Raw genomic sequence first — 11,759 nt, forward strand, 5'->3', positions numbered from 1 at the left:
CCGTAATAAAACCAGGGAGGGTAAAACCGTAAGTTCACATGGATTGACACATCCATCAGCTGTGTCTTAAAAGTCCAACTTGCTGACGAAACGACAGCGTGCTAACACTGGCCCACTTCTTCTGTTATCAATTATTCTCAACGTATTCTCTACTCACAAAACTGAAAACGAAAGCTTTTTAAATTATTTTTCTTTTAGAAATTACTCCTTTTTTTTTTCAGATTAAAAATTGCTCCTTTAATCCTAAATGAGAGACAGACAAATCCAACAAAACAAACGGATCCAAAAAAAAAAACCGCAATTTTTATTTTGTTTTTTCAAAAAAAATTTCAAAGAGAGACGTTACCCTATGGCACGTGCCAATCTTTCTATCTTTCTGACATTTCAAAAATCAAATCTTTTAACTCTCTCATCCCCTCTCTTAGTATCTGTTGGTACCTCAAAAATTTAGTCTTTGCATTCAAGGGAGAAAAAAACTTAAAAAAAAAGGGTAGCTATTAGTTAGTTAAGCACCCAATGGAGCCATTGTTGAAGAAGAAAGGTGATTGGTCTGAATCAGTGAGTGGTTCCAATGGTGGTGAGTCTAAAGAGAGTAGTAGTAACAGTAGTTCAACTGGATCAAGTTCTGATAAGGTTAGAGGTTCAGGTTCACCTCCTCTTTTGGGTTGGCCTATAAGGAGAGCTATTACTACTCCTCCTTCAAAGAACTCAGATGTTTGTAATGGGGATGATGATAAAGTTGGTAATCAAGTTGAAAAGTTTAAAAAAATGGGTTCTAGGATTAATGGTTAGTGGTGATGCTTTTTTTGAGCTCAAAATGTTTGATCTTTTGTTTCTTAGATTGTTTTTGGGGTTTGGGGTTGGCTAATTTTGACCAAAGTTTGAACCTTTTTTGTCTAATTCCTTTTTCTTTTTTGTGTGTGAATTTTTTAGAGATTGATATGATGAAGGAGAGATTTGCAAAGTTGTTGCTTGGTGAAGATATGTCAGGTTCTGGAAAAGGAGTTTGCACAGCTTTGGCTATTTCAAATGCCATTACCAATCTCTGTGGTATATATTTTCTGATTTTTGAGCCTTTTTTTGTTTCAATTTAATTAATTTTGTTTATCTGTGATTTGTTAACTTAGATTTGAAAAAAAAATACTATGTTTTAGCTACTATTTTTGGGCAATTATGGAGATTGGAGCCTATAGCTGAAGAGAAAAAATCCATGTGGAAAAGAGAGATGGAATGGCTTGTTTGTGTTAGTGACCATATTGTTGAGCTTATACCATCTTGGCAAAATTTTCCAGATGGAAGCAAGCTTGAGGTAATTTTGTCATTTTTTAATCATTTTGTTTTGGTCCATTAAAAGGTTATAAAAAATGAAGAAATATTTCAGGATCATGTGAAATTTCTGAATTTTGCTTTCTCAATCTGTACTTTCTTTCCTGAGAAAGCATGGGAAAATAAAACATCTTCTAATCTTTTGGAAATTTTTCACTGTTGTAGTTGAATGATGATAAGTTGGGTTGTTTCTTGAATTTTAACTGTTTGTCATGTGATTTTTCATAGGTGATGACTTGCAGGCCTCGATCGGATATTTTCATTAATCTTGCCGCGCTTCGTAAACTTGATACCATGCTTGTTGTAAGAACTAACAATGGTTGAATTTATGTTTAATGGTTGTTGTAATATTGGGGGGGGGGTAACATGTTCATGTTTTTGCTGGTGCAGGATATCTTAGATAGTTTTACCAACACTGAGTTCTGGTATGTTGATCAAGGGATTATAGCCCCCGATGCTGATGGCTCGGCTTCCTTCCGACAAACGTTGCAACGCCAGGAGGAGAAGTGGTGGTTACCCGTGCCCCGTGTACCTGCAGGTGGTCTCAGTGATGATTCGAGAAAGCAATTGAATCACACCCGGGAGTGCACAAATCAAATACTGAAAGCTGCAATGGCCATCAACAGCATTTCGTTAACGGAAATGGAAGTTCCGGATTCGTACTTGGATACCCTTCCAAAGGTATGTATGTTCATGAATTGCGTCTAACGGACAATGCTGAAAGGTTTGTATTTGATCTCTCTTGAAATGTTGTTGCAGAATGGAAGAGCTTGTTTAGGTGACCTAATTTATAGGTATATTACTTCGGATCAATTCTCGGCCGAATGTTTGCTTGATTTCCTGGATTTATCCTCTGAACATGTTGCTCTCGAGATTGCAAACCGCGTAGAAGCTGCAATATATGTATGGCGTCGAAGATCTCATTCGAAGCCTCCTATTAACCCAAACCGATCCACTGCAAAATCATCATGGGAAATGGTGAAGGACCTTATGGTTGATGGAGACAAGAGAGAATTTCTAGCAGAAAGAGCTGAAACTCTCTTGCTTTGCTTGAAGCAACGATTCCCGGGTTTGACTCAAACTACATTAGATACCAGCAAAATCCAATGCAACAAGGTTTGGAATTTCGAACCTGAAAACTACTTCATATCCCCTCTGAATGTTTGGAATTTCGAACCTGAAAACTACTTCATATCCCCTCTGAATGTTTTTATTCATACCTTATTTTTCGAACTTTCAGGATGTTGGAAAGTCCATTCTTGAAAGCTATTCAAGAGTTTTGGAAAGCCTTGCATACAACATCGTTGCACGTATTGACGATTTGCTATATGTAGATGACTTAACGAAGCATTCAGACAAGTTATCATCAGTTCCTACGGTTAGTGTAATCACACACAAAAAGGTTTCCATCCCGTATACGATACCAGTCTTGAACAGCAGCACTCCCTACAAGACATCGATCTCTACACCAAGCTTTTCACCCGCACCGCTAATCAGCCCTGCAAAGGGAGAAAGATCTCCTTTTCTCAAGGAGAACAACCACAACAGCAACAACAACATCATTAAGCCGCATCGCCGAGGCTTCGGAGTGAAGAGGGTCTTGACTAATTATCTCGGGGTTGATACGAAAGCAAAGATATGTGGTAATCCAACCACAGATAGTACATCAATCCTCAAGAACTCCAACAGTACAGAGAACACAGGGAATCAAAAGGGTCATCAAATCATATCGAAACAATCATCGGCGAACCAGAATGGGACCAAAACACGACAAATTCCTCCACGATATACGGTCACTTGAGAGAAAAAATTTCTCAAATTGATTAGTAAAAGACAGAAAACTTCTCTGGTCGTAGTAAAATAGTGTTGTGTATGAGTTAAATTTCCATATTTTTTATTGGTTGTGTTATTCTTTCTTGTAGTAAATTTGAAGCAGCTATTATTATATGATTAAAACAGCCTACTTCTTATCGTAGCTGTTAACTAAAGTAGTCAGTACTATACTGATGATTTGTACCATTTGTGTTTCGATATAGATACCATTTCGTTTTACCTTAAAACCGATATGTATATGGTCCCAAGTTGCCATCTACTTGGATGTTGTCTGTGGAATGTAATTGGGCCATGAGATGTTCACCTTCTCTTCTTGGGACTTTGTTTTTGGTTACTAACACTTTTATCTAGATTTTGATGGCTCGGCCCGTGAGAGGAGGTTTGGACAAAAATATGCTCCCGAAAAAATGGTTTTGGGTAAAAATTGAGGTTTGTTTTCAAAACAGGGTAAGCCTTAGGTAAGCTTTTTTGGCCTAGTGTCATTTGGTTATTATATTGTTATTGTTTTATTGTTATTATTTGAATATTGTATAACTCTTATTTTATGGTTAATTTTGATACTATTTTATAATTATTTGCTTGCTAAGCTGTATATATCTTAGTGTTATTTTAAAATTTTGTGTATTTGATGTATTATATTTTTTAAATTTGTTTTTATATAAAAAGAATAATATACAAAAAATTAATACTACCAAGCTAGATTGGGTTTGGATAAAATCTTAAGTCTATTTTTGGGTTGGGCTAAGCTCGAGACTAAAATTCTACCTGGTCGATGATTATCTCTACTTCTATCTATAATAGTTCCAATAAAATATCATTCATTATGGTATTACTCCTTGAGAGTTGGGAACAATATGCCATATTGAAAAATTCGGAAGTAATCTTAAGTTATGGGGTTGATCTTTTGGCATACTTAATTTTATTCTAAATTTTGTATGCAACAATCATTATAACCACCACAACCTTCATCATTATCATGACCACTTATCGTTACATTTGTTGTCTAAAATTTATTCTGATCTTCCTTTGCATCATCTTTTTAAGACATCCTGTTTTGCTAGTTTATAACGTCTCCCACGGCATATCAAAAGAATCCTCTAGCGTTAATGATCTATTATTTTAACTCAAACTGTTTAAGACAATTAAATTTAATTCAACTAAATTGATTAGAATGATTAATTCAATTTTATAGGTAATTAAAAATGGAATTAAACTTAATTTATTTCTATCTAGATTTAATTATAGGTCGAACTATTCTCTTGCTCAAAAAGTAAAAGGATTTGGACAAAAGGTTGAACAAAAAAAATTCATTTTCTAAACGGCGGCGTTTTGTTTTTTTTAAACAAACCGAAAATTTTCGTCCTCTTTACGCAACTCTTTCTTTTTCTCTTTTCTACCCATTTTCCGGAAAAATAAAAAAACGCCATAAAAGTTTCAACATAATAGAAAAACAAGACAAAGATCTGCTCAATCTAGTCTCCTTGTTTAAAAGCCTCTCCCCTGTCCTAAAACAATGACAACCAGCATCCACGTCACTGCTTTAGACAGCGTCGTGAACGTAAACTCCCTTTTCACACTCGCCGTTTTTATCGGTTTAGCTTGGAACCCATACGATCCCAGCAACACACTCGTAGACCCAAACAGCCGATGTGCCCCAACATCAAAAATCGCCGAGGATTTGATTAAATTTCATGTCTACTCCTTCAGTTCTTTCCTTTTCTCCAGCCTCGTAGCTTTAGCTATCAAGCAAGCAATCAAGCTTTCCAAACCCCATACTTTTAACATCCATGTTACTTTCCGTGGATCCGAGTTTTTGGAACATGTTGATGTTAATAAGACTTTGCTTCGGGTCGGTATGGTGGTTTCGGGTGCTGGGTCAGTTGCGGGTTGTGTTTTTTTGATGTTGGCTTTGGTTAATGTTGTTCAGATCAAGGTTGGGACTTTAGCTTGTGGGAGTGGACATGCTTTTGCGGCGGTTGTTCCTTTGGTTATTTTGGTTCCTCTTGCCCTTTTGATCTATGTTTGTGTTGGACTTTATGCTTTTACTCGTTAAGTATTGGAAACTTTGAGAATGTATGTTACTTTTGGGATGTATTTTAATGAATTAAAGAGGAAAAAATCTGTGAAGGTTGCTTTAATTTGAAGTGTTTTTTTGGGTATATTTTGCTGTTTGATCTGTTAGTTTCTTTTTATTGTATGATTTAGATGGAATTTTATAGTGGGGTGAAGTGAAAAACAAAAAAGATTGGAACTTTGAGAATGTTGCTTGAATTGTTCTTAATTTGCTGTGTTTTTTTTTGGGTATGTTTTTCTGTATGATCTATCTAAACTATAAAGGTATAAAGATTGAAACTTTGGGGATATTGTTTTTTTTTATAAGGAGAAGGGGGTTGTGCAAAGATTAAACCCGGGATTGGTGTCAACTGAAGATTTGTTACAGGTCCTTTGTTCTCCCGTGGTTTAGTTGACAACTTTGAGGATATGGCTTATGAAAAAGGATAAGCATACACTTTCTAGGTTTGATTATATTTGGAACTTTAACTTGTAGATGATTTAATAGTTGTGTCCTTTTAGTATGAGTAAGGAGAAATCGTGGCGAAAATGGGAGGTTTATTGTCGTGAAAGATTTGAAACGAGCATGTTTATTAAACTTTTTAGCTAGTAGTTTGAGAAAATCTGTTTTGGTTTGAAAGAATTGGTCAAGTAGGGGAGAAATTAGCTTTAGGTTTTGGAACGGTGAGTCGTGTTTGGCGATTGCTGGAGTTTGTTTTTGAATTGACAGATGAGGTAAGGTAGATACGAAAACCGCATGAAGAAAGATCTGAATTTCTACCAAATCCTCATGTTTTGAGCTGAATGCCCACGGAAATAAAGTAAAAAATGCAACTCAATGTAAAAAGAAACTGAAAACAAGATACGTATTAGCTCAGAAAGGTAGAGTAGAAGTGGGCACATGTAGGCAATTGATAGACTAGGTTTTTATAAGCTAATGCTGGCCGCTTTATTCGATTGTTTCCTGCACTATAATTCTATTGCTTTATTGACTTTGGCTTTGGCCGCATGATTCTAGTTTGTATGGATGCTTAAACAGTGGATCGGTTTCTTAAGGTTGTTAGAGAAAGAGCACACAGAGAAACAAGGTGGAATATATGACTTAATGGTCAGTTCACCTGAAATCAATGTTCTCAAATAGTTGAGCAAAGACGTTTTCTCTAGTTCCATGTCCATTGTAATTGCTTGAATTCATCTTTATTCAGCTATTTGATTCGGTATAAATTGTTGAGAAGTGTTTTTGTTAGAGTTCAAGTTGTTGTAAAGTGTCCGTTAAATCTTTGATTGCATTGAAGAGATGGAAACTCCGGTGAAGTACATGTGCATTCTTGTGTTTGTTGTGAGTATGACCATTGCAGGGTTCAATGGAGTGGATGGAACTAGTAATTATTATGGTCCCTGTGGGAAACATGACATCGAGAAGGAGGCTCAGAAGCTGGCTCCATGTACATATGCAGCGAAATATTTCAGAGCTCCTGTTTCCGAGCGTTGCTGCACTATAATGGAGAAAAAACTCAACAATCCAAGCTGCCTTTGTGCTATTTTGCAATCTCGTACGGCATACAATGCGGGAGTGAGGCCAGAAGTTGCGGTCACCATTCCAAAACGCTGCAACATTGCTGTTCGTCCTGTCGGTCACAAGTGTGGAGGTACATTTTGCATAATATTCATTGCCGCAGTTTTCATTATTATACTTTTGACATAGAATGCTGGTTAGTGTTATTCTGATGAAGCTATTGTTTGTTTATTTGTTGCAGCTTTCCCGTTTGTTTAAGACCACTCCCATTGTTCATCTTCCTGCACTACACTACTCGATTTTAGCAGTGCATGTATGCCGGGTTTTGTCGAAGTTGCTGGTCGATATAGTCGGTAAAACTTCACTATGAAACCCTAAATAAGTGTGTTATTGTATCTTTCAATTATAAGTGAAAGTGTAGTTGTTTCTTTGAATAATAATAAATAAAAGGACACTTAAAGAAAAATAAAGAGTTGGAGCATCAAAGATAATATATTTATGGGTTTTCAAGCTCATTATTCTAATATCTTCAATTAAACGATCGAAATTACTATAAGAAGATCCATCGGCACTAACAGATCGATTGGTTACCTTAGCCATTTCAGATGCTGATATCGCGAACTTCTCGTTTCGATCCACCATCACACCATTCACCATTTTCTCCACTATTTTCCTATCGCAAACATCCTTCATATCCAACCTTATTTTCTACTCGGCACTCACAACCCTACTATTCACTTGTTGATCAGCAAAGTAAGGCCAACAAATTATCGGCACCCCGGCAACATGTTTTCCAAAGTTGAGTTCCATCCACTATGTGTCAAGAATCTGCCGATGGCCAGGTGGTTCAACACTGCCTCTTGCGGTGCCCAATCGACAATGTAGCCTCTGGCCTTACTCTTCTTTGAAAGCTCCTTTACAACATCCTCTCCTTCACCATCTTTTCCAATCACGGAATCTTGCCTCACAACAAACAAGAAATTCGTTTTATTATTAAGAAGTCCATACCAAAGCTCTACGAGCTGATCCCTTGATGTGCTCCTGATGCTACCTAAACTTGCATAAATAACGGATCGATTCGGTTGCTTATCGAGCCAGGCAATGCAACTTTTATCCTCTTCCCAAAGGGTATTCGGAAAGTGATCAAACCATTCTCAATGTTTTGCCTTGAGTCTAGTGTTTAATTGAGCATGCAAGGGTCCAATGGGGTAGACGTTAGGGCATTTGGTGCGTATTTGAGATAGTATAGGCCCATCGAGCTCTTCGGTGGTGTTGAATATCAAGGCATTGCCTTGAGTGATCTTTTGTGTTTGTTTTATGATAAGTTGAATGATTGGTTCATTAATGTAACTAAATTGTTTTCACCAATAAATTGTTTTTACCAATTTAACAATTAAGTTACTAATTAAAAGTTGAGTTTCTATTATTGGTGTCTAATAATAGTGTTGAAACTTGAAATTCATTCTAGTTGTAGACCCGGTCGACATACTCTCCAGAGTTGAATTACATCCGCTATGGGTCAAGAACCCACTAATAGCCCAATGGGCCAATACCTCCTCTTGTGAAGCCCAACCCACTATGTACACTCCTTTTTTTTTCCCTTCCACGAGCTCTGCCGGTACATCGTCGTGTCCCCTGTCATTTTCCGGCACAATTTTGGGCCTCAAAACCCACAAAAACCTCTTCCCAGTATTAACAAGCCCAAACCAAAACTCCCTGAGTTGCCCTTAACAAAACTGAAATGCTACTAAAACTTATATAAATCATAGATCCCTCTGATTGCTTGTCGAGCCATGTGAGGCAACTTCGATCCACCTCCCTAAAACTATTCAAGGACCGATCGGACAATGTCCGATTTGTGGCGGCAAGTCTTGTCTTGAGATGCTCATGGAGAGGTCAAAAGGTGTAGATTTTGGGACACTTGGTCTGCATTTGAGATAATATAGCTTCTTGTAGCTCTTCAAAAGTGTTTAAAATGAGTCCATCGGCCTTGAAATTTTTCATTGTTTCTCGGGCCATAAGTTGAAGAAATGTGTCCATTAGATCACTGGCTTGGCAGAAACTAGGAAAGATCTAGGAATCTAAGAAAAGTTTCTATGCTTGGAACCTTGTTATCAAGCAATCCATGTCTTGGTTTTCTAATAATTTTGGTTAAATTCTTGTTTTCGTCCCTAAACTATATTTAACTTGGGATTTAGTCAATGTACTTTAATTTGGTGATATTCTTATGGTTATCTGATATGGGTTTAAAAAAACTTGAAACCCCAAATTTTTTATATTTTTTATGTCATTTAAAATGTAAAACTACTATAATATTCCATTAATTTATCATTTAAAAAGAAAACTAATTTGTAATAGTATCAGTGATTTGGACTAAAGCATAATGTTAAAGGAATGTCGGTCTCAAACCCCAACGAAAAGTATTGTTCATGTGTTGGGATTTTGTCGCTCTTGTATTTTGTGGATGTAAAGGTAAGGCCTTTAAGCCTTGGTTGTTGGTTTGAACTCCTGCAAGCGCAATATGCATAATTAATATTTTGCACAATATTGACATTTTTCCCATGAGCTTACAAGTCATATCTCCACTAGTCAAGGTGCTTCTTAAATTCTGTGAACCCTTTGGACTCTCCATGGAATACGAGAGACAAAATCTCGACATAAGAACAATACCTTCCGTTGAGGGTCCGAGATCACCCTCCCCTCAACACATAACATTCATAATAATACGATGATCAAATTATATCAAATTAAAATTTAGGAACTAAATTCTCAAATTGAGTATAATACAGAGACAAAACATTATTTTGACAAAATAACACACTTGTTAGCTGTTTGAATTGGAAGCTAAACTTTTTTCTATATTGAAAGAGTATGGTATGACAATGACATACCTTTGATTGGAAGCTCTTCTGCTTGGATCATATAAGAAATAGAGAAATAGACTCAAATGCAACCAGCACTAATGGTACAAAATTGAATAATGGGGATCCCAAGCTCATTAGCAACATCAAAGGTAAGCCCTAAAGCACCATCTCCTATGATACAATCCGGAGGTGGGTTATCAATTCCAAGCTCTCAAACATATCCCCTATGGCATGGACTACAAGAGGATGATCTTGGGGAAGCCCATCCGGTATGCTCTCGAATTTGAACCCTGGATATTGGGTGAAATGGGAAAGAATATAGATGTGACAAACGAGACATTCGTGGTTGTACTTGGAGTTTAAGAAGGTGACCTTGAGGCTTGCAAGTGCCAAAAGCTCAGCAAGCTTGAGCATGGAGTTCACATGGCCTTGTGCTGGGAAAGGGAAGATGAGTACATGAGGAGATTGGTGCATTGCCTCCACCTTTTGTAAAAATTTAGCATTATAGTAAATATTAAAAATCAAAATATATTAATGTGTACCAGTTTAAACTATATAAATTGTATTTACTGTCCAAATATATTATTTCTCCAATTTTTGTCTAACAATGTAATCTTCGAATTATAGTTCTATTAGTATTTTTTAATCCGGAATGATGCACGGATTTTGTTTTAAACTAGAAGTTATTTAGTATCATCATATCCGATAATTAATTTTAACAGCACGATCAAATACATAAATCATTAATAAAAAGACTTAACTGAGATGCTGCAATTGTAGTCAATAGAGACAATAATAAAGACACAAAGCAATTCATGGTGTTATCTAGTTAAAATGCTAGCTAACACAAACTGGTACATTGTTTGAAAAGTTGAAAAATCCAGTGCCCCTGTATGATGCAAGGAATCCCCGCACCCATCTGCAACCTATTACAACAGCACAGGGACTTCAAGTACGCATAGGTACATTTATCGCCTAAAATTATTAAGTAATTTATCTGTCATCTAACCAAATTTTTGTTTTTTTATTTAAAGGCTTTTGTTGCAAAGTGATAAAACTCTTTGGCAAGACTTGCCCATGCTATGGCCAAACTTGAAATCGAAAGGGTTGTATTGCTTGCCAAATACATAGGACAATCGTGGTAAATGTACGTGTGGGAATTCTCTGATACTGGATCCTCTATTACACTGGCCGTAAAATAAGTTGAACAATTTTGAGGTGTTCCAAGGAGATGGGATGGTCTCAACCTTCCATAACATATATACATCTCCCGGAGTAGTAGAACATTAGTTGTTCGTGAACTAATGTTCTACTACTCTAGGAGATGTATACTTGTTATGGAAGGCCGAGACCATCCCATCCCCTTGGAACACCTCAAAATTATTCAAACTTATTTTACGGCCAGTGTAATAGCGGATCCAGTGTCACAGAATTTCCATACGTAGATTTACCACGATTGTCTTATGTATTTGGCAAGCAATACAACCCTTTCGATTTCAACTTTGGCCATAGTATGGGTAAGTCTTGCCAAAGAGTTTGATCACTTTGCAACAAAAAACTTTTATATAAAAAACAAAATTTTGGTTAGATGACAGATAAATTATTTAATAGTTTTAGGTGATAAAAGTACCTATGCGTACTTGAAGTCCCTGTGCTGTTGTAATAGGTTGCAGATGGGTGCGGGGATTCCTTGCATCATACAGGGGCATTAGATTCTCCTGAGCATCTTGTGTTCAGATTCCGTGTATTGTAAATTTGGTTGGGATTGGGGCTCTAGAGTTCAGACTAGAGCTGAAAGCTGAAGGAGGCAATTGAAGTGCCAAGCAGCTGAGGGAGGCAATTGAAGTGCCAGCTTGTAGAAGTCTATAACCGGAGTTGCTGGCGGATGGGTTTCTGTAAATGCTACCCATAATGAAAAACGATACAATGCATTTTTATAAATTTACAAATAAAAAGAGAAGTACTCCACATAAAGATATTACATGCATGGATGGTTGAGCTGTGACTGGATGATTGTGCTTTGCAAGCAGCTGGTTTATGATCTCCTTTATAAGCTTGGCACACATATTTCACAAAATTTTCAGTCCTACAACCGTGAAATAAATCTTTAAGTTACTTGTCACAAAATGTTTACTTCACAATGACATCAAGAGAGAAATGAACAAACT

General features: G+C 36.7%; 3 protein-coding genes and 1 pseudogene across 3 annotated transcripts; 3 read left to right on the top strand and 1 right to left on the bottom strand.

The window, feature by feature from the left end:
* The first annotated feature begins 313 nt into the window (after positions 1-313).
* Positions 314-3,462, top strand: LOC107935335 (rop guanine nucleotide exchange factor 5). Its single transcript, XM_016867907.2, has 7 exons — positions 314-787; positions 934-1,050; positions 1,155-1,309; positions 1,555-1,629; positions 1,717-2,007; positions 2,086-2,442; positions 2,567-3,462. The coding sequence occupies exons 1-7, from the start codon at positions 517-519 to the stop codon at positions 3,125-3,127; spliced, it is 1,827 nt and encodes a 608-aa protein (XP_016723396.2). The 5' UTR covers positions 314-516; the 3' UTR covers positions 3,128-3,462.
* Positions 3,463-4,672: 1,210 nt separating this feature from the next.
* LOC107935336 (uncharacterized) lies at positions 4,673-5,297 on the top strand. The gene has a single exon (XM_016867910.2). The coding sequence runs from the start codon at positions 4,673-4,675 to the stop codon at positions 5,210-5,212; it is 540 nt and encodes a 179-aa protein (XP_016723399.1). The 3' UTR covers positions 5,213-5,297.
* Positions 5,298-6,046: 749 nt separating this feature from the next.
* On the top strand, positions 6,047-7,193 carry LOC107935337 (uncharacterized). The gene is made up of 2 exons (XM_016867911.2): positions 6,047-6,860; positions 6,969-7,193. The coding sequence occupies exons 1-2, from the start codon at positions 6,509-6,511 to the stop codon at positions 6,983-6,985; spliced, it is 369 nt and encodes a 122-aa protein (XP_016723400.1). The 5' UTR covers positions 6,047-6,508; the 3' UTR covers positions 6,986-7,193.
* On the bottom strand, positions 7,127-10,065 carry LOC107935306 (7-deoxyloganetic acid glucosyltransferase-like; annotated as a pseudogene).
* Positions 10,066-11,759: the final 1,694 nt, after the last annotated feature.

This window comes from Gossypium hirsutum, chromosome D10, assembly GCF_007990345.1.
Source record: "Gossypium hirsutum isolate 1008001.06 chromosome D10, Gossypium_hirsutum_v2.1, whole genome shotgun sequence".
NCBI lineage: Eukaryota > Viridiplantae > Streptophyta > Magnoliopsida > Malvales > Malvaceae > Gossypium > Gossypium hirsutum.